General features: G+C 27.8%; 4 protein-coding genes across 10 annotated transcripts in view; 2 read left to right on the forward strand and 2 right to left on the reverse strand.

Moving 5' to 3' along the window:
• The first annotated feature begins 19 nt into the window (after positions 1 to 19).
• Positions 20 to 10,024, forward strand: LOC114121532 (peroxisomal acyl-coenzyme A oxidase 3-like). 5 transcript variants are annotated; one of them, XM_027983925.2, is made up of 16 exons: positions 20 to 380; positions 1,025 to 1,145; positions 4,375 to 4,509; positions 4,571 to 4,729; positions 4,790 to 4,936; positions 5,010 to 5,157; positions 5,330 to 5,504; positions 5,901 to 6,016; positions 6,478 to 6,641; positions 6,796 to 6,918; positions 6,981 to 7,101; positions 7,998 to 8,237; positions 8,300 to 8,454; positions 8,516 to 8,651; positions 8,717 to 8,871; positions 9,749 to 10,024. In XM_027983925.2, the coding sequence occupies exons 2-16, from the start codon at positions 1,071 to 1,073 to the stop codon at positions 9,842 to 9,844; spliced, it is 2,145 nt and encodes a 714-aa protein (XP_027839726.2). In that variant the 5' UTR covers positions 20 to 380; positions 1,025 to 1,070; the 3' UTR covers positions 9,845 to 10,024. The 5 variants fall into 5 exon arrangements, with proteins under 5 accessions (XP_027839726.2, XP_050060666.1, XP_027839731.2 ...); XM_050204709.1 differs by lacking the exon at positions 1,025 to 1,145 and adding an exon at positions 4,015 to 4,109 and having other exon boundaries at positions 21 to 380; XM_027983930.2 differs by lacking the exon at positions 1,025 to 1,145 and having other exon boundaries at positions 22 to 380.
• Positions 9,530 to 12,752, reverse strand: LOC114121533 (beta-1,3-glucosyltransferase). The gene is made up of 11 exons (XM_027983931.2): positions 12,209 to 12,752; positions 12,027 to 12,133; positions 11,796 to 11,878; positions 11,620 to 11,728; positions 11,242 to 11,381; positions 11,007 to 11,172; positions 10,804 to 10,945; positions 10,593 to 10,746; positions 10,260 to 10,524; positions 10,050 to 10,191; positions 9,530 to 9,710 (listed from the first exon to the last, which is right to left on the reverse strand). The coding sequence occupies exons 1-10, from the start codon at positions 12,267 to 12,269 to the stop codon at positions 10,051 to 10,053; spliced, it is 1,368 nt and encodes a 455-aa protein (XP_027839732.1). The 5' UTR covers positions 12,270 to 12,752; the 3' UTR covers positions 9,530 to 9,710; position 10,050.
• Positions 11,868 to 14,897, forward strand: LOC114121534 (isocitrate dehydrogenase [NAD] subunit gamma, mitochondrial). Of its 3 annotated transcripts, none has more exons than XM_027983932.2 (3): positions 11,868 to 11,916; positions 13,385 to 13,544; positions 13,719 to 14,897. In XM_027983932.2, the coding sequence occupies exons 1-3, from the start codon at positions 11,883 to 11,885 to the stop codon at positions 14,740 to 14,742; spliced, it is 1,218 nt and encodes a 405-aa protein (XP_027839733.1). In that variant the 5' UTR covers positions 11,868 to 11,882; the 3' UTR covers positions 14,743 to 14,897. The 3 variants fall into 3 exon arrangements, with proteins under 3 accessions (XP_027839733.1, XP_027839734.1, XP_050060672.1); XM_027983933.2 differs by lacking the exon at positions 11,868 to 11,916 and adding an exon at positions 13,047 to 13,192; XM_050204715.1 differs by lacking the exon at positions 11,868 to 11,916 and adding an exon at positions 13,266 to 13,281.
• A 3,535-nt stretch (positions 14,898 to 18,432) lies between these two features.
• Positions 18,433 to 27,235, reverse strand: part of LOC114121549 (probable G-protein coupled receptor Mth-like 1) — a 35,221-nt gene continuing 26,418 nt past the window's right edge. The window contains exons 2-5 of the mRNA XM_050204714.1: positions 27,043 to 27,121; positions 24,519 to 24,703; positions 23,576 to 23,714; positions 18,433 to 20,605 (exon numbers count right to left, since the gene is read on the reverse strand). Of these exons, the coding sequence (XP_050060671.1) occupies positions 20,290 to 20,605; positions 23,576 to 23,714; positions 24,519 to 24,703; positions 27,043 to 27,121 (719 nt within the window). The 3' untranslated portion in view covers positions 18,433 to 20,289. The remainder of the gene's footprint in view (positions 20,606 to 23,575; positions 23,715 to 24,518; positions 24,704 to 27,042; positions 27,122 to 27,235) is intronic.

Raw genomic sequence — 27,235 nt, forward strand, 5'->3', positions numbered from 1 at the left:
TTTGTGAGTACGAGAATCATATACCTATATGTTATATTTATTATTTAATCAATTGGTATAAAAAAAAAAAAGTTTAAAATTGCTCCTATTACTCATAATTACTAATTTTACATTACTTTTACTCAATACTCAATAGAACTAGTGTGATGATGTCAGACGTAGTACATGATCGACAGTCGAGTCAATCAACTGAACATTTCACATATTGTGTATAGTTAATTACTACAGTATTCGAGTGAAAGTCTATCTCATCAGTCGTTCTTAGTATTTTTCTTATTTCTAATAATTCTGAATTCGTATAAAGTATTTTTAAGTATTAAGTTATTATTTGTTGGGGCAATCTTTTATGAAATAAACAAGTCGTAGATCGAATAAACAAGGTATGTATTAAAAATTATTAGGCAATTTCATTATAAATTCCATAGGCCTCGTCTTAGGTGATTTATGTCTTAGTATGCCAAAAATATTAAAATTAAAAATTGTGTAATAAATCCATTTGAAATTTTATGAACTAGATAAAATATTTTGCATTCCTAGTATTAGATAGGTACTTCAAATGTTACAAATGATATCTCAAATGTTGAAGTACCATAATACAATTTACGGTATTAAAAACTTATGTATTTGTGTGTACAATTTAATCGATGGTATATTTATGCAGTAAATTGTTTACACAGTGTATAAAATTTAAAAAAAGAACAAACACTTATGGTTTTATTTTAAATAAATTATATTTTTTAAACTTAGAATTATTCAAATTGTAATATAGGTAGTACAATAGTACATCAATATATTCTATTATTATATGACTATTTAAGTTATAAAGATAAATAAATTTTATTGAGGTCAATATTTTAAGTTTTTGTTTTAATTTTTTTTTCAACGTTAATACAATATAAATTATATTAATACCATTACATTGTAATTACTTACACAATAAATAGAAAAGTTATTGTTTAAAATTTTTATAAATACAAAAAAATTGATTTTTTTTTTATATGTTTTAAACTTATTTAATTTGCAGACTTGCAGTTAGTACTTTAAGAGATATTTTTGTTTTTAATGTCAAAATGTTTATAATGCGACGTAAAATAAAACTAAATTATCAACCAAAATTTAAGTGTTCGAATACAAGTACTAGTGAGGTAATTTGACAATATTTTTCATATAACAATAATCATTGCAGATTAATATTTAACATCATTCATTTTCGTAAAATATTGAAAACAATTTTAAACCCTAACCTTTGATCTAACCCAAATAACTAATAATGAAAAAGTTTGTCCAGTTAATTATATATTTTTTATATTAGTAAACCATTTTATATAACCCCATTATTTAGTGTGAACAATTTCCAAACCTGAGATAAACTACCATTTGACCACCAAAGCACTCATGATTTTTAACTCCATTATAAATGTAGACATCTCCAATTAAAACATTCATTATGCAATATACATGAAATGAATTATTCTAACCTAGTAACCTTTGTATACATTATGCAGATGTACTTTGCATAATCAGACACTTGTTTGGTATACAATTCACCGATATTTATGGTGACCAAACGTAGTCTTTTTCTTAGGACAGTATTCTTTTTTGATTTATGTTCTAGTAATCTAGTGTTTTTAACAATAGTGTTAAGTACACGAAGTTGTACTCTTTTTTTAAAAATATTATGGGCTAATACATGTTTATGATTTTTTATAATTTAGTTATCGATTTAAATTTTATGGTTCGGCTTAATGTGTTCTGATTGATTGGTAATGTGGCAAAATAATTTAAATATTTATACTTTTGTTTAAGTTTACTTTTAATTAGCTAAATTTAAAAGTATTCCCATTATAAAAATGCATACCAAATGAGTTGACATTTTAATTTTAAATAATTAGTTTTTATAGTCGTTGATAATAATAATAATAATAAAATGGAGTAATCAGATGAAAAAAAAAACAATTTTTATAGGAGATTACTTATAGTCTATGACATGGGCAAATATTTGGTAGAATAGTATATGCATTGAAAAATTATGAACCGAGTAGGAGCTAAGTTTTAAAATGTACTTTTTTTAAAATTTTTATATCTGGTCACCATATTATGCTATATTAGGTACACCTAATATTGATAAAATAAAAATTGTATTCTCGTGGTGTTATAGATTTTTTAATATTTTGTTCAGTTTATAAATCAGCGATTAAAATATATAATTTTTTTTTTTTTTGAATAGGTATTTTTAAATTAAATGCTATGAGTAGGGCTCAGAAGTTGATGACCTTAAAAATAATAAAAAATGACCGAAAAATTACAAATATTGGTTTTAAATTAATAAAAATACATTATTTTTAAATATTTTACTATAAAATTCTATATAAATTTATCAAAGCTTCGAATTACTCAAAATATGACTTAAAAATGATAAAAATCTCATTAAAATAGGAAAATAAAAAATTACAAATATTTGTTTGTGGTAATTTCCAAGTTTTAGGTTATTGGCATAATGGTCGACAAGAAACGATATGAAGTGAACTAGTGTGAAATAAGTAAAAATGTGGAAAAATGTCAAAAAATAACTTAAAAAGTAATAAACACCAGAAAATGCAAAATGAAAATAAGTCATTCAGATTCACATGCTAATGAAACAGAATTATGGTTAGAAAAGCATTGTCTAAAAATTTCCAAAAAAAAAGTACAAAATGCATCAACTTCCGAGCCCTAGTTATGAGGTATGTTTCACAGACGTGTATATAGATCTGTGGTATGTGTTAAAATATAAAAAAATAAAAGACAATAATAAAAACAAGATATTGCTAATCAACGTGATAATTTTAATAATGCACTCATTTTGATTTTAAGTTTGCTAATTTTAACTCCATGACATGTTCTTTAAGATATTTTGTTTAATTAAGTAGGGTATTGATTATCTCTGATTCCAAATAACTTAAAAATCTAATTTTTTGAACTGAATAAATACACAAATCAAAATTAAGTCACCAATCGACTTACAAAAACTGAGTATAGTTTGGAAATATAACAGGAAACTTTTTTGATTTTCACCTTTTAGTGGTGCACTTTAATAATTAAATATTTTCTCTGCCTTAAACACTTAATTGATTAATCTATCTTCAAATAATTTTGGATCTACACAATTTTCCCTGCCACTTTAATTTACACCAATACTACTTATGAGCTCACATCTTTCTCATCTTTATTGATTTTCAGAAACTTAAACACAATTGATAGAACTTAGAGTTTTTTGTATTAGGAATCTTGTTTTGTCTTAGTTGATATATTTACTGTATTGGTCTATCTAGAATCTAGATTGGTAGTAATTTGTTAAGTTTAATGATGTTTTAACTAAACTTTATCTTTCTCTAGTATCTTTTAAAGGGAGCCTTTTAAGATCTATTTTTTTTATTAAATAAATAATTGAATAATTGATTACAAAGGCTAAAATCTTCTAATAACCAACAACATCAAATTCTTAAAAAAGAATTAGCTCCTCAATAGATTGCATTCTTCTTTAAAACAAACTTAATATTTTTTGTATTTGGTCAAGTATCTAGGACTACTCCTTAATATTATTATTTAATTGAACATCCTTGTGATTATTCACTCTTCCATAAATAACTTAAAATCTATCACTATAATCTTTACACCTAGAAGTTAAAATCAAATTTCATTTAAATTTTTTTAAAAGAATCTTTAGATGCATCAAATCACTTTTTATTGATTTTCCAATATTAAAATAAAATCTTAATCACATGGATTACATGAAACTTAATCAGAAATATCACGTGGTATGGTCAAATAAAAAAAAATTAACTGACTTTTCAAAAAATAATAATTGTAAATATGTATGTACTTAATATATTAATTGTCAAATATATGAATGTAAAAGTAGTCAATAAATATAATAAATGTATAGTAAGTTAAAAAATAATAATAATAATAATATTATTGAAAAAATAATAAGTAATGTATATATATATATATATATATATATGTTTGAAACAGTTGATTCATCGTTTAACCATCTTTTGGACTATTTGTGAAAACTCTAGTCCCGAGACTGACGGATAAATGAGGTTCTACTGTACATGCTTTCACTGGTAACCTAGTTCTAAAGCCTTTATTATCATTTATGTATAATTGCCAGTCATATAATAATTTATTTTTACCTATAATATTATGTAACTATTTTATACTTTATTGTAAAGTGTGAGTTGGTATTAACTCATCTCATAAATAAATAAGTAATTAATAAAGCTCATAAAACAATAGGTATTAAGACTTCTTAAATATCAATAATAACAGTTATAATAATATAAAATATATATTATACATTTCTATTGAAAAATAATTTAAATATTGTAGATTAAAATGAATACGTGCTGTGATATATTGAAGGACTTTGAATCTGGCCCACTAGATTTTTATAGAAAAAAAGCTACCATCAACTGGAAAAAAATGCGAGTTTTTATAGAAACTGAAGAGAGTTTACGATATAAGGTATTTAAGTTAATAAGCTAATTAAAATATATTTTATAATGTAATATTATATTCATTATAGATGAGAGCTTGGAAAACATTTGAATCTGATCCATTATTCCAACATTCTAATGAAACATTACCATTAGATGAACAGCGAAGATTAGCGTTATTGAGAATGTATAAAATTGTAGAATCTAAAGTATTTCCATTTGAAGAATTAATGTCTAATCCCAGACTGGTGAATACAGCTAAAAATAATATTATATTTATTAATATTAAATTAAATAAAATGTTCTAGGCTTTATCAAAAGTAGTATCAATGTTTCAATATTGTCCATCAGTTGCAATAAAGGTCGGACTGACTTTTGATATGTTCTCTAACGTAATATTGAATATGGATAATGGAAGGAATTCTATTTTATATGAAAATGCTCAGGAAGGAAAAGTAAGTTTTCACCAAATATAGTGTTATTGTTATTATGTATCCTTTTTCTAAAGTTAATGACTTGGTGTTTCAGACTACTGGTTGTTTTGCACTTACAGAAATTTCACATGGTACTAATACTAAAGAAATGCGAACTACAGCTTTTTATGACCATAATTTAAAACAGTTTATTTTAAATACTCCTGATTTTGAAGCAGCAAAATGTTGGGTTGGTAGTTTAGGTATGTTATGTTAATATGCATTCCGTAAATAAATTAAATTTTCTATTTAATTTACAATTATAAAAAATATAAACTCTCTAATCTTATTGGTTAAAAAAAAAAATGAAAACATAAATTTAAGATCATTAAAATTTAAAATAATAAAATATCTATGATTATAAATAAAATTTAGGAAAAACAAGTATATACGCAATAATCTGGGCCAAATTAATCATGAGTAATGGTGAAGATCACGGATTACATGCATTTGTAGTTAAAGTACGAGATCCAAAAACAATGTTACCTTATCCAGGAGTCATAGTCGGTGATCTAGGAGAAAAAGCCAGTTTGAATGGTGTTGATAATGGGTAATTTTTATTTTATCTACCTAATCATACATTATTACAGAGATTCCTAATCATATTTACTTAACAGTTAACAGTTTATTTTTATATAAATTTCTAAAGCACATACACATGGAATTTAATATTTATTTTATTAAAAATATATTAAAAGGTAACGTTCATCTGAAAAATTTTAATATAAAAAATAACCAAAATTTTATGTTATAATAAAATGTAATATTTGTAATGACTTTAAAGTGAACAATTATTACAATAAACATGAATACATTTAATACACATAATTAGATAAAAATTATGAATTGAGAATCACTAAATTTAATAAAATATGATTCTTGTTTGTTTTTTTTTTTTTTAATTAATTTTTATAACAATAATAATTTATAAATATTTTTTTATTAGATTTATTATGTTTGACAAGTTTTGTGTACCAAAAGAAAGTTTACTGAGCAAAACTGGAGATATAAATGATAATGGACAATATATTTCACCGTTTAAAGATAAATCAAAACGATTAGGTAATATAATATGTATAGTATGTTATACACTTCAATAATCATCTATTTATAATAAGAATAACCTATAGTTTTATAATTTATCACTATTAAGCTATCTATAGCTTTTATACCTCAATGCTCTTAAATAATTATTATATAAATTATTAAATTAATTTATTCAAGTGTTTCCCATAAATTTTTCAATTTTAAGTTTGTGATGTCAATATTTTAATATTAAAACCAATGCTCATTCTTAACATATTGTATTCAACCAAAATTAAATTTTACTTACAACACTCATTTTAATCTAATTGTTAATTTCTTAGTAAACACCACAATAGATATTAATGTAGCATTATAAAAAAAATTATATTACTTATGTGTATTTGAAATTGTTTTATTAAAATATTAAAGTTTTAAAAAATTATATGCTGGGTTATGTCTATAATGCCATTACTAAAGTTACCTAATTATATTTATAGGAGCTTCTTTAGGCAGTTTATCAATTGGAAGATTAGGTATTGTCAATATATGTGCAGCATACATTACAAAAGCTGTTCCTATAGCTATAAGATATACAGGTGTTAGGAAACAGTTTGGACCTCCTAATAGTGATGAGTTACCAGTCTTAGAGTATCAATTAGTCGTAAGTAAATATAAAACCTGAATAATAAATTAATTATTTTCACATTAAAATGTCCATTTTATTATCTTATGGATACTACACTTATATTAATTATAAATTATAATATATAGATTGTTTAAAATTATGTAAATAAACAAAATCATTTTTTTTTCAGCAATGTAGATTGATCCCAAATTTGGCTGCTGCATATGCAATAAAAATCTACGGCGATTATGTGGCTAATGTATATGAATCATTTTTAATTGAGATGTTTACCAACAGTGGTTCAGAAAAACTAGTAATAAAAAAATATTTTTAAATAATTTGAAAATGTTTAATAAATGTGTCGTTTATGTTTAGAGATTGTTGGGTATAGAAATACACGCAGTATCTAGTTGTACTAAACCTATTGCAGCGTGGACATGTCGAGACGCAATACAAGAGTGTAGAGAAGCATGTGGTGGTCATGGTTATTTAAAAGGTGAGTCATCCCCCTTGCATGTTATGTCACTTTCTTACAAGTATACAACTAACAACATTAATTTTGTTAGTTTAAATATCCTGTAAATAATCCAGAAGTGGATAGGCTTATCGGAAATCGGGATTTTCCCGGTGAACCCCTGTCCATACCAAATTATGGGGCCCCCCAGTAAAAACACAGTATTTTATGTTTTAAATATTATTACTTATTAATAAATAATAATACAATTATAATATCAAACTATATACAATTTGAAAACAGTTTATTTTAATGGTATTTGCTATTTGGTATATAATTAATGAAATAAATACTTATGCATTTACGGCTTTATGTTAAAGTTAGTATAGACGTATAGCTACACACTTATGAGACAAAAACAATACATGTATGGGATACATTCTCTTAAAAGAATATTTTACTTGCGAGTTTTGTCATTATTTTACATATTACACAGAAAATTTCTGTTTACCAGAATCCATTTTATGCTGTTTGGTTTAATATCAGAGTAAAATCTACCTATTATAAAACATAAAATATTGTTAAGAATATTATTTCGAACGTCTTATGTAATTTTATTAATATTTACCTTTTTTTAACGAGTTATGAACATTTAAAAATTGTAATATTTTACATAGCTATAAATTATAACTCACTTTAAAACTAAAATATCAATAAAAGCCTATGACTTACTAAAAATAATATTTTTATATTTATGTTCAATAATAGGTAAAATAACTTAAATATTAAAGCTTACAGTATAAAATGGAATCTATTGAATGCAAATTTACAATTGTACAATACTAACACAAATACAAAGACAACAAATGCAAATACGGCATGCTCTTAAACATTTAATTTAATTTTCTTTTAATAACCGTTTATAATTTTATTATTAGCTGCTGGTCTTAATGAACTACGTAATGCAAATGATGCTAATTGCACTTATGAAGGTGATAATAATGTGTTAATACAACAAACAAGTAATTGGCTGTTAAATATTTGGACAAGTTTACTGAATGGAAATAAAAGTTGTTGTGATACTCCACTGGGTACTATAGATTTTCTTAAAGATGCCGAAACAATATTAAGTGAAAAATTTAAATTATCTAGAGTGGATGAAGTATTCACTCATATGCGTGAGTATATTTTTAAAATAATATTCTACTTATTATTAATAAGGTTATTTGTATACACTTAGATTTATTATCCTGTTTTCAATGGATGATTTGCTATCTACTACGTCAGACATATGCACAATTGGAACTATTAAAAGGTCAAAGAAAGGATTTATTCACAGCGAAAAATGATTCCCAGATGTTCTTTGCTAGGGATCTGTCAATAGTATTTGCAGAAGTAAATTTATCATATAATAAATCTAGATTATATGTTATATAAACATTTATTTTATTTCCAGTACTTAATATTGAAACAGTTTATTAAAACAACATCATCTCAAAATTTAGACGATGCCCATAGACTAGTTTTACATAAACTTGCTTCACTTTATGGATTTTGGCTAGTTGAAAAACATTTGTCAATTTTATATGAAGGTATTTATGATTAAGAATATTTAACATTTTTGGTATTAATAATTATTATTTGTTTTTTTTAATAGGTGGTTATGCTAATGGGCCATTGGCCTCTGTAATAGTTAAAGGATCCATAATAGATTTATGTTCAAGTCTTAAAAATGAAGCAGTGACACTTGCTGATGCTATAGTGCCGCCAGATTTTATACTTAATTCAGTGCTGGCTGCTTCAAACGGACGGGTAAACTAAAATTTACAAAATTAATTATATCTCTATTAAAATACGTACAATGTAAAGAATTTAATACTTTCATGTATTTTTTCTGAACTTTTTCCTATAAGTACAGTCTTGTTCTATTTATGAATCATAATCCTATAATAGATCTTGTAATGCTGAATTATAGAAAAACCTATTAAAGTTGATCATCTTCAATTGCATAATCATTTATTAGATTATGTAATTTAAATGACCAATTCTGTACTTGTCACATACTGAGATCATGATCAGAAGCGTGTTTTAAACAACTTAGCCGTTTGTCATAATCGGATTTAGACAGCTTGGAAAACCAACCAGAAACTGTTTGTGAGTAATGGGCACTACTGACAGCCAGTTGTGTTCTTAGCGTACGGCGAGTATAATATAACTGAATATAGCTCACATGTTTTTAGGCGACCTAAAAAAGTTTTTTAGTTTACACTAAAAAATGGAAAAATCTCCATTTCAGAATTCATAAATTAAACGGCATTTTCAAGAAAATTTTAACTAATTGAACATGAATACCATACTTATCCTAACATGTTTTGTTTTGATTCAATTATCAATTTACTCAACACTGATCACATACTCTTATAAATGATCAACTCTTACATAATGTATTAAATTTTTAAAAACACATCTATGTAATACACTACTTCAAATAACTTTATTTAACTATTCATAATTGTCATTGTATTTGATCCAATTAAGTGTTAGACATTTAAAACAGATGTTGTTTGTAAGCAATCACATGTATTGAAGTAGCTATTTTTCTTGATCTCTTTGGTAATAGTAATATAGCATTTCCTGTTTTTTCAGGTTCTCTAAAATCATATTGATTAATTAATTATTGTATATTTAGGTGTATGAAAATTTGAAGAATTTATTATTTGAAGATAAATCGACATTTGAAAGACCTACTTGGTGGAAGGAAATAGCAGTACGATCAAAATTATAAATTCAACGATATTTTGATGCATTTATTTTAACTATTAGATTTGTAAAACCAATAGTTTTATTGAAAGGAATTTTTTGATAAATTTTCTTTATAATTATAAATTAGTGTTATTGTTTTAATTTATACTTTTATTTAAAAAAAAAATAATAAATGAAAATTGTAAAATTGTTTTTAAATCGATTTGTGTAAATCATAAATGCATTACTTTAAAGTTCATCATGTCCAAAAGAAGAGTCTTGATAAAGCCAATGACGATAGACTTCTATTGGATCAATCATCCAATGTTTATGAAAAGATATCATTGGATAGGATTCCAAATACTCGTCAGCATAATCTTGTGGCCTAGCCTACAAATAAATTAATGGTATGAAACAAGCATTATATATTATAAACACATGGTTAATTATAACTGAACTTGATGGAAAACTGGAGAATGGACCACTGTAGCATTTAAAGCTTTCAAACACATGCCTAATACCATATCATCGGGCGCATCGGGTGCATAACATTTGCAAGTGGTCAATTTATGGACCAATGCTACATTAAGTATAATACCTCCTCCACCTGTTAGATAATTGTATCCTAAAGACTGATCTCCTCGAATATTGTAACCATATCTTTGACCAAGTGCTATTTGCTGACCATTCCAACAGCTCAATATCGATGCTAACCGAGGAACACTAAATATTTAAATAGAAATTTAGGGTCAATGCTTTATGCTTTATAATCTTTTGTACAATTGTATTACCTCAAAAGAGTATCATCGTCTGTCAAAGCAATCCATTTCACAGCTTTATTTGACAAAAGTTTTTTTGATAAGTATTTGAAAATTGTCATAGTCTTTAGACAGTGTCCTCTTTCAGTATTTGGCACATCTAATACAGTTGTTGGTATCGTATCGTCTAAAAAAATAAAATATTAAAAAGAATGTATAACGAATGGAGAAGTTAATTAAATACCAAGTTTATCACTAAAGTATTCAATATGCACGGCATCTCGGCCCCAAGTAGATTGTAATACTGGTACTCTATTTGAATGAAATTTACTGCATGTTTTCACAGCAAAATATATTGAATCTTTTGTCACCTTTCCATAATGTGTCTTAAAACAAAAGTAAATAATTTTAAATTTATATACATACACATTTCACACATGCACTTACACAGTCACTTCTTTCAGATAAAGGATGAACAATACAGTCTGGTGAAAGTTTCAAACAAAATTTCAAAGGTAGATGTTCAATTTTTTTATTGATCACTAATGCTAACTCATAAGATGCATCGATTGAAAAATCTGAACCAAAAGTTTCAACATTTATATTGGCAATACTAAAACAAAAAATGTCATCAAAAGTAAATTTTACATCGCAAAGTTATACTTAGTAAATCTTAACTAACTCTTTTAGCAGCCCAGCAGACATAACAAATCCTGCAGCAAACAAAGGGTAAGCAACTCTTTCATTTTCATTTTCTTCAAATGCATAATGATGAATTATTGTAGGATGTTTATCTTTTACACCATATCCCATCCATATTGACTATAATATTTCATATAAATAAATTTTATAATTAACAGATAAAAACTTTGTAGACATCTAAAATTTAAAAATAATTATGTTTACACCAAGCCAATTAGTTGGATTAGAAAACTCTATCTGGATTATTATTTTTAACTTAAGCCAAAAAAATCCATTTATAATTTATCATAAGCAATTGACAAGAATCAGTATTTCATATTGGTTTTAAGACAATAACTAGTCAGTTATTTGTACTTACTTCATTAGAGTGTTCTTCTCTTAAGTGTAATTGTAAATTTTCATAATTCACATAAGCGTTTTCTTCACAAAATAAAAACCACTTTGCATTTTTATTATTTTTATACAATCTAAATAATAAAAATAAGAGATACAAATCAATTAATGAAAATAATTTGGTACAAACATACTTCTTACAGTTTTAAAATTGGAATAATAGTCCAACTCCCAGGTTCTGGAAAATGTTCATGAAGCATATATACACCACCTAGTCGTGGATCCTAAATGATTAACACGAGTCTTAAAATTTTATCAAAATGTGAGTACAAAGTTTTAATTATATAGACATTCCATCAAGTAGGTAATTTAAACTATTAATTAAGTATACAATTAATGCAAGTCTCAATTAATTATGCATATTATACTAACTTTAATTGATTTTGTTTGTTTCAAAATATTATTCTTTAATCTGAGAGCTTGTCCTGCATTATAGTCATTTAGTTGACTCAAAATTGTTATGACTATTTCCGAGCTTTCTGTAAAAAAATGTTTTAATTTAACAGAAAATATCTTTTAAAGTAATTATGAAATCTAAAGAAAAATAAACCAACCAAGCTTATGTGAGATTGACAACAAGTATAGACAAATAAAATATATGCCATGTATAAACATGATGATTGTATTGATATAATGTTTGACTTTTGTGTTTATTATATATTAAAGTTAGACATCAGTTATCCATTTAACAAAAATCGAACATATTTACATTTTAAGTTATTATTACTGTTGAGTGAATTTTAAGATATGATATATTAGGTAATCAGTAGGTATTAAATTTAAATATACAAATTGTACATATTAAATTAATCTCAATTCAAATTTGAATTTATTAAGTAATACTGATCAAACAGAGTAAAGGCCAAAGGAAACAGAATTACAGAATATAGTGTGTTCTGTGTAATCACTATTTTCTATGATCATATTAATATTGCAATGTTAATAAATTTAATAATATAAAAAACTGTGCTCCTTATGAATCGCCAATACTACTCAACTAGCAAAGTAGTAAATTAGTAACTACTGTCTACTAACTACTACTTGCTAGTTGCTACTACAGACTATGTACTATGTAGTTATGTAAATACTATCTATAGCCGAGTTACTATCACAATACTATTGATAAGAATTTAAATAAAAATATCATTTTTAAAATTTTAAATCAAATCAGGATTATTAATAATAATAATACTTGTTTAGTCATGTGTTAAATACTGTATTTCTTATTTCTTTTATCTCGCTAAATTTAAACTTAAAATCTTTTGACAATAATAAGAATAATAATTAATATTAAAACTTGACGGATTGTTAATAGTGTTAGCTTCATTGGATAGTATTAAACATAGTTCGTATAATACAAATATAATACCATAGTAATAGTAATGTATGTATTATAATGGTATTTTTCAAATTTTTCGATTTTTGTTGTTTACATTAACGTGTGAATTATTCCTGTTGTATTTATTCCTAAGTCTTATTACTAATCTTCCCACTGGCTGTTGTCAGTTACAAGTTGTTGATCTTTGAGTTACGGAGTGGTGAGTCTGCTTACTATTTTATCACAAACGTCGACTAACGTTATCATTAACAAATTGAAAAACACTAAACAGCTGTACTCTTGTACGAAGTACGAACGTATTTTAAACCTCTAAACTTTAATTTTATTTTACTTTTTTTGAGTGTTCAAAGACAATTTTTAGTAGCTGTAGACTAATACTTTTTTTTTTTAGTCGAGAGTGTAAGGTTATCCAATATGTTGGCTATTTTTTCGAAGAGTAGCTTGTCTAAAAAAGCAGGTTCACATACCATTCGTCAGTTGTCGTCCGTCAATTTCGACATCCAACATAAGCACCCCCAGGCCCGAAAACAAGTCGGATTGCCCAGAGCCAGGTAATTTCCAAATTGTGTGCTACCTAATATGTTTATGGTTGTATTACAATGTATGAACACTTCTATTTAAATTTCATTATTGAACGACATTGTGGGATGGGCCCATGAGGGGACACCTTCAACTGTTTGAATTCAATTTCAATTCTCAGTATAATATTTATTTTTTAATCATAGATATGGAGGAAGAAATGCAGTCACTATGTTGCCAGGTGGAGGCATTGGACCAGAGCTGATGAGTTATGTAAAAGAAGTCTTTTTACATGGTGGTGTACCAGTCGATTTCGAAACAATTCAGATCGATCCAAAAAGTGATAATAATGATGACCTGCAATACGCCATTATGTCTATTCGTAGAAATGGTGTATGCATTAAAGGTAACATTGAAACACGCAGTCTCGATACTGCTATCATTTCACGTAATGTTGCCATTCGTAATGAACTCGATTTATTTGTGAATGTCATTAATGTTCAGTCATATAATAACGTACCAAGTCGCCACAAGAATGTTAATGTAATTGTTATTCGGCAAAATACTGAAGGTGAATATGCAATGTTGGAACACGAAAGTGTCGAAGGTGTGGTTGAATCCATGAAAGTCATTACTGAAGAAAACTCCACAAGGTTGGCGCGTTATGCATTCGAATTAGCCAGAAACAATGGTCGCAGTAAAGTTACAGCAGTCCACAAAGCTAATATTATGAAATTATCAGATGGATTATTTTTGGAAACTTGCAAAAAAATGTCAGAAAATTACCCAGATATTAAATTTGAACATATGATTATTGACAATTGTTGCATGCAGTTGGTGTCTAATCCTCATCAGTTCGATGTGATGGTCATGCCTAACTTGTACGGTTCAATTGTATCTAATGTAATATGTGGGCTTGTTGGTGGTGCCGGTCTAATATCCGGAAGAAACTATGGTGATCATTATGCAGTTTTTGAACCAGGTACCAGAAACACTGGTTCATCTATTGCTGGTACCAACACTGCAAATCCAGTAGCGATGTTAAGCGCGTCTGCCGATATGTTAGAACACTTAGGCCATAAAGTGCATTGCGATATTATCAGAACAGCTATATCTAAGACTCTTAATGAAGACATGATACACACAGCTGATTTAAATGGCACTTACAAAAGTACTGACGTTGTACACAATGTTATTAAACATGTAAAAAGCCTTGCGGGTAGAATTTAATAATTATTTTTATTATACTATTATGCGAGCGTTTTTAAATGATTATTGTTTTTGAAGATAAATATTGAGGAAATACATTTTTATCCGACATCCTATACATACATTTTCTCTAACCTAACCTACGAGTCATTAAATAATATGTTATTCATAATTTATTAATGTGTTTTTATTATTTAATTTAACTAAGTCCATCACACAAATAGATTTATATTAGTGTAGGTATGCATGAATGCTTTGTGCATTAGCATTATATTATGTATATTGTATACTGTATAGTACAATATTTTTTTTTTTTTTTTGATTTTAATAAATTAAACAATGCAATAATAATTGTTTTGGTTTGATAAATTAGTATTAATTATAAAAATTATCACTACCTATAATAAATCAACCATGATGTACTTATAAATGTAATGATTTTTTTGTTTTTAATATTATAAATAATTAATTAGTACAAAAAATACTGTGGTTTTTTGCAATATTCTTAATTATTCAATGAAATATGTTTATTAAAGTTTTAATTCAATAAAATTTAAAAAATAATAATTTTTTAAAATTATGTATTTAATTAAATCTTAGTGTATTTTTTTATTTTATGTTTAATTGCGTTTAATATTCTAGTAACTTCAGTCATATCCAAAACTAGAGTATATTTTTAAGAAACATTATTGCTTATTAGCAGTAAACATAATCAAAGGTCAAAAATAAATGTATCCTAGTTCTGGATTTACATAGGTAAGTCTTAATCTGAGTTAATCATAATATAATAATATTGATTAACATTGTGGAATTAAAGTTATTTAATTTTGCATTTATACATTTTTCCAAGAATCACTAAATTAGTGACATCTAGATAATTTGAATGCTCGATCATTAATTTATTGAATAGTCGTAATTAATTTATACTCAGCTTAAAAATTAAAATTGACTGCAGTTTTCGGTTACCACTGCCAATAACATACTTATTTTTTTTATTTTTCTGCAGATGCCCACAAACATAGTATTGATAGTTGATACAGTGATCACCAATTGTTTAATTTAATTTATTATACAACACTTATAATAATTATTTGTTAAATATTTGTATAATATATAATGTATACATTACACATGATAATTTGTATGATTGTTTAATTTTGTAAGCTACCTATAGATTAAACTTAGATATACCTACTTAATTATTCATTTTAGAGAGAATTGTTGAATTGTAATAGGTACGAAAATCCTCGCCTCTCTCACCACCACTGAGGTAGATACATGTATAATATTTATGTAAAATATATTATTATATTAAACTATAACGTTATACAACTAATAAGTAGAGCTCAGATTATAAAGCATAATAAGTAACTAAAAAAGCACACGATTGTTGTAAAAACCTCCCTCCCAAAAAAAACCATGACTAAAAATTACCATAAACTATTTATGAAAATGAATAAAACAATTAGAAAAATTAATTTAAATTAAAAAAAAAAAAAAAAATTATTTACCATGTATTTCTCTGGGTTTGCAGTAGGTAGTGAAGCTGACTACATTGTCCGACGGAATATTTTTATACGTAGTAAACGACTACCTACGCCTACAACTGAAGTGATCGGTTCATATACTTCATTCAAGAGGTTTCAAATTACAACACTAAATGTTATATTTTGAAACGGTCGATATCGATGTTTAAGGCATACTGACCGTATAGGTACGTTTTGCTATAATACCTACGCAGATCGATAATCTATAATAATTTAATAATATATTTAATAAACAAGAAGATAATGAAAACAATGATAATCCAATATCTGCATTCTGGGTTTTTACATTTGTTATTAATTATTTTTTTTTTTTTTGATTACAATAGCATCACAAATATAAACAAAATTCACAGTTGGAATTAATGAAAAAAAGCAAAAATTAATTGGTTTATTTGGAATCAGAATGACGTGAGATGAATTTATGTATAAAAATAAGATTTCTATCTCATATATATATATAAAAAAAAGAAGCATAGTTATGTTTTAAAATCTGAGCCTTACTAATAAGTCAAGTGCGGATTTGTAAACATTTTTACCGTGAGTATATGTTCGACCTGATTAAAAATGTTAACAAAATTATAGTGCTTGTAAATGAATATTTTTGGGGATACGAATATTTACCAAAGTTATGTTAGAAGAATTTTTATATCAGCATTTTTTATAGAAAATATCTGGTATACCTATAGTATTTGATAGTAATATTGTATCAATTAGACATCATTACTCGATTACCGCTTTGCATCGCCCATACCAATTTCCTAAAACGATAATAAATTTTTTTTTTAATCATTTGTAATTAGTAAATTAAATTTTTATTCTTATTTATTTTGAACTCGTACTGATCTGTAGCGAACAGCAGCGGTACGATGAGCCACTACTACAGTATTCCGTAAAAGTTGTCTTTTGACCTGCGATTAGTGTTTTAATGTAGCAATGTTTTTACTTTATTAAAAGAGTCCATTGCAATAAACAGATCACATACCAATAAACCGCATGTCTCATATAAGGTTTCATCAATTTTTAAAGATGAAATGATTTCATCGTGGTAACTATTATATAGACAAATAAAAATCATTGCTTAATATAAACACACATACATTTTGAACAAGAGCATATTTGAAGCATAAATGCATATTATTTAAAAGATTATACAAATTCGGACTTCACTTATAAGTACATAGGTATAGCGGAGACTGCAGTATATAAGTGTCAGTAGTAAAATGTAAAAAGTATTAGCTATAAACTATAATCTACCGCGTATAATATATCATTCTCCAACGAATAACTAACAATAAGTAATATGTATAATTAAATAGTTCCGTCGGTGATCGCAGCATCTTTCGCACGCTTCGGGTAGGGGTAAAACCCACGTTTGCTATCCGATTCGATAACCAGCTATTATACCTATTATTATTCGTCCAAGGATGATATGTTATTAAAATAATAGTACGCTTACAAAGCAGTGGCATATTTATGGTTTTCACGGGAGAGAGGGTGGAATTTTATCCGACGTCAATTATATATAAAAATAAACATTTTTAACATCATAACGATTATATAATTTATTAGTCGAGATGCGCATAAAATACTTAGGTACACACCAAAAAAAAAAACTGACCGGATTATCGATCCTCACGATCCCCTATAATATCGTATGGACTGCAGTACATACGCCACAGGCCACAGCTGCTGCAGGCGATATTATTGTTTAATTGCGGTTTGTATGAAATAGTTGGAATATTTCGATGGGATAACTGCTATATAGAAATATCATAATATATTATATTTCATATACAGATGGTCTGAATCACATGAAGTCCGTCTTCACGACATGTGGAATGTGGACCATAATAGCTGTGTTCGAGGCCACCAGCTGATTAAGACATTTTGAGCCCCCTGCCACCCTTTGATCTAACCCCGTAGGTTTTATTGCCCGTTGTTGACTTGTATTTAACACATCATAAATTTACGTATATTCTATTCTACGTATAGGTTTGATTTTTAAGTATCATTAAATATTGTATTATTATTAATGTATTCGAAACCTAACCCTTAACACGTTTGACAGAAATAGTGAAAACCCTATCGTAAATCGATTTCGGTACGTGCAGTTACAATAAAGATGACACGAATACGAGACAAAAGAAAAAAGTAAAACAAAATATTATAATATTTACAAATACAATATATATTTAACAACTCCGTCAATTTTGTTTTTCTTTTAAATAGGTAGGTACATCATATCTACACAGTCTTAATCCGATGACTTACACAATATAACTTCTTATAAATTACAAAAAAAAAAAAAAAAAAATGCTACAAAATAATTTTAAAAACAAACTTACAAACTGACGCATAGTTCTATAAAGATCTTCACAAAAATAACGCGGTATCAGGCTTATTAGGTAAAAAAAAAAGTAATTATAATATTAAAAAAAAAAAAAAATACAATTTAATATAAATAGATCATTGTTAAAAATTATTAATAAATTAGATAGGCTTAAAGGAACTTAATATAAAAATATGTTAACCACAAGGAAAACAAATCTATGATAATAATAATAATAATACAAACACAAATAAATACAATTTTTCACAATCAGCACTCGTATTTTTATGCCAATATTAACTTGTTATCAAGAACAAAAAGCATACTTTTTTTATATAAATTGTATAGGTATAAACATTTTTTTTTTCACAAAATAAAATGCAAGTTAAATGTTTTCGATGGGAAAATGTTAGTTCAAAAAAAGTAGCTGATTTTCACAGTAAATCATTTCAAATCACCAAAAAGTAAAAATAAACATACATATTATAAGAAACTTCTTGACCGTATAAAATTGAAAAATATATTAGTGGTGTTTAGATGAACAAGATACGATTTACGAGTATAGTAGACATAATTTTATTATTGTGGATAATCTCCATAATGTTTTAAAAAAAAATATAACGCAAAAGATTCAATTATTTATTCGGAAAAAAAATATTATCATACGAATTAACTGAGTAGGTACATTGATTATGAACTAAAATTTTACATCGGTATTGAGTAAATCAAAAAAAATACATATTATATTTGTATAAATACTGGGCTACAAATAGTTTTGTCGTCGATATTCATACGAAAATGATAATATTATACGATTTGTCGACATTGATTCCATTAATAAATGTAATATATAATATTCAATAACTTATAATATCATGGGCATTTGATTTGTCCACAGTCGGTATAGGCGTAACATTATAATAATAATTAATAATATATAATATATAGGCAGTAAAGAGTCAACAATATGAATAATGGGTCAAAAGAAAATGCGCTGAAGCGATTGTACAAAACATGTGTGCATGATGTATATTTTTGGTCCTTTGCAGGTCCTCCGTCGACTATATAGAAGAACTTAACACATAACAGCTCGTCGACGACACGGTGCACTGCAGATTATAGCAGCGTATGTAAGTAATGCGATGAGAAAATAATAATAAATAATCATAAAATGTGCGTGAAAAATTCCTCTTAATATTATTATAATATATACATCGTTGTAACGCGGTAAATACCACGTTACGGTATTAATGTATTAATACTGGTTAAAGACAAAAAAAAAAAAAAAAAAATTATAATAATAAAACAAAGATTTGTCAGTCTAAACATTCCGTTTGCGGGCAAGATTTTTCGGATAATATTATAATATAACGATTATCACGTCGTACGCCGCCGATGACACTCGGTCGGCGAGTCCGTCAAATGATGGCACACAGACTTTGCAATCGATCGTATAAACACACAAATTATACGACGGAAGTCTGCAGCCGCAACAGGCGGTGGTCAGTGGCTGTGTCACGATGATATTTGTGATGATGATGAAGATGATGACGACGACGACTTCGACATGTCTGTGCTTGTCGTCGTCGTCGTGCTTGCTCGCGTGTACGTGGTGCTCGCTCGCGTGTACGTGGTGCTTGCGTGTGCTGTGCGTGAGTGCGTGCGTGTGCGGTGTGCGGAGGTCGACGGTCATCAACACAGCGTCTCCACCGGTTTGGACAGCGTCGACTCGTTGACGGTGGACGGCATCGCGTTGGACGTGGACGACCGGGCGTTGCCGCCGTCCGACGGGTTGTCGGTGCGCAGGCACCACATCCGCCTGACGGCCATCCACACCTGTGGCTGACATCCGACCACAATGAATATGAGCACCCCTTGCAGGGCGTTCATCAGGTCCGTCAGGTACCACACGTAGTCCGGTCCGCCGATCACCCACGACAGCACGTCCACCACCCACGTGATGCCCATGACGATCACGAGTTTCAGGCACACGCGGCCCAGTGTGGCTCTGTAACACGAGAGAAAAAAGAAAACGTTTTATTAAAAAAAAAAAAAAAAAAGGTAAAGTATAAACGTGCACCTCCCTCTCCCCATAAACAATAGAGTCAAATTAAACGAAAAGGTTGACGAATTACTATTAGTAAATAATAGCATATAGGTACGTGTTATAACGATACGAACGACCGTGTGCCGTCACGAAGGCGACAACTACACAACCGACAATATTAATTTATGATATTTTTCTGTTTACACTCGAATCGAGTTTTTCAAACAGAACGTGTTTGTAAAAAATGCCTATACGGTAGACGCGCAGTTATTCGATTTTAATAATTTAATAGTACCTACAGACTTCAGTTGAATATATATACTCTCTTAAAACGTTGATCGTATTAACATTATTATAAAGGCTGATAAACGTCGACGACCACATAATTTTCTCGCATAAACTGCCTATCACATAATATGCGTTTACTGCACGATCGACGTCCGAAGCACATCCGATTAGCGTACATGAAGAATAAGCATTTAAAAACAACGTCAAAATAATAATAATAATGTAATATGGCGGTGAAAAATAAGTATATAAATCCGGATTTGAGTGCATATAACAAAACGAACAAGTACGTGTGCGGTAAATATAATGTTATTGGTAAATTCAGTTTCATAAAACACGAACTACACCACTAGTACACTATACAGTGTTTTTAAGACATATTTTTTTGCCATACGAACGTTTTTTAATTATTGCGTTTATATTTTTTTATTAATTCGACACAAAAGAAATCGCGTGTATATATGCAACAGCTGCATATAAATCGTATTCGCCGGGGTTCATCGGACTTCCGCGTGGCAAGGAAGTTCACAGTCCGAATAATGATTGGATGTATATTAGAAAATGTGCGAATGAATATATTCATAATATGGTTTATTATATATTAATAATATACTATATATATACGTTTATAAGTTATGTACCTAGTGTGCGAAATATCAAATCGAGTTCCGGACGAGAGGACGTAAAGCGTAGTCAAATACGTTTAAGTAGAAGTGTAAATCGTATTCGTCTGTATATATATTTGATTGCATCTCAAAATAGAAATTGAAAATTTTCAGTGAACTCATCATGAGTCGTACTGATTAATCGGCGGACAAATTAGATGTACAGAAAAAACGATTTAACCTAATTATTCGTTTTCGTTTTAGTTAGTGTATATTAACCGTCACAATTATTATTATCACTTCGATATCGTTTTCTGTGATATACTCGCAATGTATAACTGCGAATAGTAAATTTTATGCGTATACAATATTATTTAACTTCGAGATTGGCCGACCTGAATGTTCTTAACGACTTTCAGTATCTCTAATAATGACTCCTAGTCTCCAACTCACGAGTAATTTCGAAAGTTTGATTTTATATCGTCGTACCGGTATACCTATTTTATAGCTGCCCTTTACGCTGAACTGTAACACTTGGCTGAACTCGACATAATATTATAAGATCTCTCTTCGCTTTTACTATAGCTCATATAAAATATAATACAAGCGTATACGTACTACACAGTCATTCTTATTTCTTTATTTAATTAATTATAAACATTTTATTCGTCTGCAATCTAATCATTATATCCGTCCGACAGTCGACAGCGCTAATTGTAAAAAATAACATTATATTTTTTTTGTTCCTCTCGACTACTATTATATGACATAAATTGAAAATCGTGAAATATAAACATCAGATTAAATTATCCGTTCGTGACGTATACGTCGCCGAGTGATTTTTCCCCGTGTTCCAAAAAATTTCTTAATCGATTTTTATTCTCATTTTCCCTACACTATATAATATTATCGTATAGTTATCGACTAAAGTCACCGACGTCCGTGACGTTGCTTAATCATGTCAAAGCGATCTCGTCATCCGATATCTTTTCATCTTGAGCAAACTTGGTCGATTTCTCTATATTATTTCACACAACAGAACCTAAAACGATTATTAACCATCGTGATGCCACCGTACGTAATGTTTATTTTTTCCTTTTACAGTTATCGAATTTCAAAGTAAATCATTTATATAATAAAGGTATATAATTTATATAGATAGATTATACTTATAAAGTATAGGTACATATTGATATAGGATTTCCATCAATCAAAGTGAGCATATAAACGTAAACGTCATCATATCGGTGAACATCAATATATACATCTGCACTCTGCTGCAGACACCACGGGGGTCTTTTAATGAATTTTCACATTAACTCTATACACATAATAGATATATGATAATAACGAATGGGGAAACATATTGTATAGAATATCGTTCTACGGATTTCTCGATACACACATTGGTACTCAACACACCCACTTCAGCATAAAGATCCGAAATAACAATTTTAGTTTGTGAAAAAATGCTGTAGATAAATTTAAACACGCGAGTCATAAATATTGTAATGAAATGTTCAATACATTTTTAAAAAGCTACATCAAATCACATTCCACTTTATAGTTTATACGCTGTAACCAAAAGTTCACTACATTACGACTGACCTTGAAAAAAACATTCAAGTAATTTCATGCCTACTAATTTATTGAAGTCTGCTTCGGCAGATCGGATACAAACAAATATGTTTTGAATTGGTGTTTACGGTCTACAATAATTACGGTTCGTTTTTATGATTCCGTTAGACAAAAGTAAATAATATTTATTATTATATACGACAGTAATAATAATTGTTATACACATTTCGTGGTTCTAAAACACTATATACAGATCCGTTTTAACGAGTTAATTTCCACAAAATGTCTTGACATTTAAGTCTCAATGATTATATATTAGTACTGTAATTCTCATTCCTCAACCGCCATTATAATATCAGCGAGGATAATTATATATAAATACATGCGGGTTAAAAAATGTAGGGCAATCTGGTAAAATTAATGTTTAATTTTGTACGATATTGTATGTATTCGTTAGTACCTTTCGCTAGTAGATTTCACTACTTCGGTTCTCCATAAACCACACGTCAGCTCCCTGGCCGTGGCCGCGAACAATGTTAGATTCATCATCAACAAAATACCAATCGGTCCATAGAAGTATGACAGAACTTCTGCGTCACCTGAAATTACATAAGTATGAAATTAACAATATTTCATATACATTTACTTTGCCCGAAAATGGACAGAAAGGTTATTTTATAACTAAACAAATATCATGCTAAGAAATTATTATGTATAAGGTACTTATATATTCACCTTGAGATTAAACCATCTCGAAATAATGACGATAAATATCGTTATTATTAATGGGACCAAATTTAACTATTAGAATTTCACTGATGACTTATTTTTAAAAACTATCGATTGTTTTACACTTAAATGTATTAGTTTATTTTATAATGTATAAAACTATAAACATTAAGGCTTCAATAATATTATAAGTCGTTAATTTGGTTTATTTACTTATACGTACACAGTAGTGTACGTATATATAGCAAATACCCATTATTACTAACACATAATATTTAACATTCTAAAATTTTTCTTCTTAAATATTTTAATTTGGTTATCGAATTACTTTTAAAACGTTTTAAACTTGTTTATTTATATAGGTCAGTAAACAAATATCTTGATATAAATTTTAAAATATAATTATTACAATATTGGTAAAAGTATTTCTTTCATATATACATATCTTGACTTATGTCTTTATGCTAATTCTTATATTATTGACAGATTAAAAATGTTGTACTATTGAAAAAAAAAAAATAAGAAAATATATTATAAATAAAACCAATGAAACAAGTTTGGAAATTATTTGATTCAATATAATCTGGTATTAGTAAAAGTGATATAATACAGGTGACAAATGGTAGTATTTAAACTTAAAAGAGCGCAATCTCCGGAAAGTTGAGTGTACTTACCATAGAACCAGCAACGATGTTCACCAAATTTAGGTCTGATCAGTGACATGTATTGATCTGGTGGAATACGGTCCAATACAGCAGCTAGTGTAGCGATCACCAAGGGTACACCCCACGCGTACAACTGGTACAGTCTAAGTCTGCACGCCTCTTGGCCTTTATCCAAGTTGGCGGGTCTCAGGTCCCTGGAAAACGTCATGAACACATTATATTACACATCAAGGAAAATGATAGACACCAATAATAGTTTGTCTTACGTTCGTTTCATAAAGAATGACACGCTTGACGTATTGCATACTATACATTACTATGAATACAAAAAGTTATACGCTTGAAATGCATTTCCGTCAAAATATATATACCTGCACATTTGTGCATATTTATGTGTTATATAACTTCAATATAAGTATATAAAAAAATTATGGACGTCTAATTTGAGAGTATACGACAAAAAAACTCGAAGAAGCATATTATATGTTTTAAATTAAATTAAATTAAATCCCCTTTTATAAAACGTTTCTGTATACAAGATATCAGAAAACTGCAGGTAATATAGGTAATATAGGTAATAAAAGTAATAAAAGTAATAATATAAGGTAATAAGACTGCATTAGCTTTTTTATGACAATTCATACGAATTGTTAAATTATTATTGATATGAGAATTTAGAAGAGTACATTTAAATAAATATAGAATAAAAAAATATACCTATACAACTATCAACCATCAAATATAAAAAAAAGAACACGCTCAAAGAACTATAATATCTGAATATACAACGATTTCTCAATTGGTGGTACCTATAATATTATGCAGGCACTAGACTTTCAAAATTGATTGACTAAAATATTTTAATTTTTCTTTTTCGGTACTTAATAATAGTATAGGTATATGTATAGTATAGTAGAGACATTAATCTATTAGTTTATTATTAAAGATACAACTATAATATTTTGTATATTAAAAAACAAATTAAAATTCGTGAACCAAACTCATATTAGTTTTCTTTTAAAACCGTTAGTGTAATTAATTTTATTACGTAAGGATTTAAGTTTAGGTACCTACTCATGTAAAAGTGCAAAATACATAAAATTTAATTGAATAAAATATTTACAACCTACTAATAATAAAACTAGTTAAATAATTTAACGTTTAAACTGGTTTTTATACTTAATCAATAAGAATTCCATTTTAAATTTGATTCTTTCGTTTAGATGTTGCGTAATAAGGTAATGGATAATTGAAAACTTATCATAATTATAATAATTAGTTAACACTTATCTGATCAAAATAAATTAGGTAATCGGACTAGTTTCGAAATGACAGCGGTCAGGGATTGTATAATATTATTAGTTTTACTAATCGTTGTTAATGTAATATTTCATATAGGTGTAAATTATAAAATTTAATATATAGATTACAAGTATTCAATTAGATTATCAAATTATTAAAATATCTAATAGTAAAACGTGTGCAATTTTAATGTTCAGAACCTCAATATATATATATTTTTTGTTATTAGTTATTACTATTACGCTAGATACGTAATTTATGTACCGCAAACGGTTTAATTGATACAAAGTGATATTGTTATAGTAGTTTACTGTATTACATTTTTTTTTTTTTTTAATGAACCACCATTTACTCAAAACTGGCTTGGCTTTTTTTTTTTTAATTTAGTTTTTAATATTTTAGTTTCAACCATTCGGTCATAACTTAAAGGTACCTACACATAACTATCATTTTATAAACGTGGGGGGTGGTAAACCTCGGGAGAACGTCAAAATGGTTTTTAAAACGGAACACTTCAATTATATACATTTCAATAATTTATACATCGCCGATGTGTTAGACGTTTGATAATTTACCTTCAATCGTAACGATTACGACTGTACGGTAAACGATAATATAGTGGCGATATAAAATCGACGATTTGAGGGTAGGTACAACTCGAAACTCTGCGTGCAGGAGGAAATTGAATAGTGGTAGGTACATATACGACTAAACACGTATACCTATACGATGAGTGGATCGTGGGAATAACATCCACAGTTGAAATACACTTTCGTAACTCGATATTACTGTTTATTGTCTCGGGATATGTAAGCCTATTCAATTATAATATATATATATATACAGCGAGGTGCGTTTTATTTATCCTTTTTATTCTACAACGATATATACAGGTGGACGACGGGTAATGTAAAATACGAGGTCCGCACACATATCCTCGGGATACTATTGTATACGTGTATAATATATATGACATAAATTATCACGCCCAGAAATGATGGTGAAATTAGTGGTACTCGTTCTTGTCGGTAAAACAACACTCATCATCTTCCTTTTCGATTTAAACTTTTGAATTATTTTTTACCGTCCTATTAATGTGATTATACCATGAAATGACTCCTTACTCGTATATATCTTCTCGTTTAACGTAAAAATACACGCACACACACACAATAATAGTAACAATAATAATAATAATATAATGGTTTGTAATATATTCGTTTTTACTCACCTAAACGTCCACCATATATTGAAACACATCGTGTTAAGCCAGAAGAACGCCGCCAGAAAGACAAAATGCATTACAATGGCTGAAACAAAAATATAAAAATTAGTTATACTGAATTAAATATTTATATAATATAATGCATATAAATCTAAAAGATGAAACACCGATTGTAGATAAATATGTATATTAATAGGCG

This window comes from Aphis gossypii, chromosome 3 (genome assembly GCF_020184175.1).
Source record: "Aphis gossypii isolate Hap1 chromosome 3, ASM2018417v2, whole genome shotgun sequence".
NCBI classification, from domain to species: Eukaryota; Metazoa; Arthropoda; class Insecta; order Hemiptera; family Aphididae; genus Aphis; species Aphis gossypii.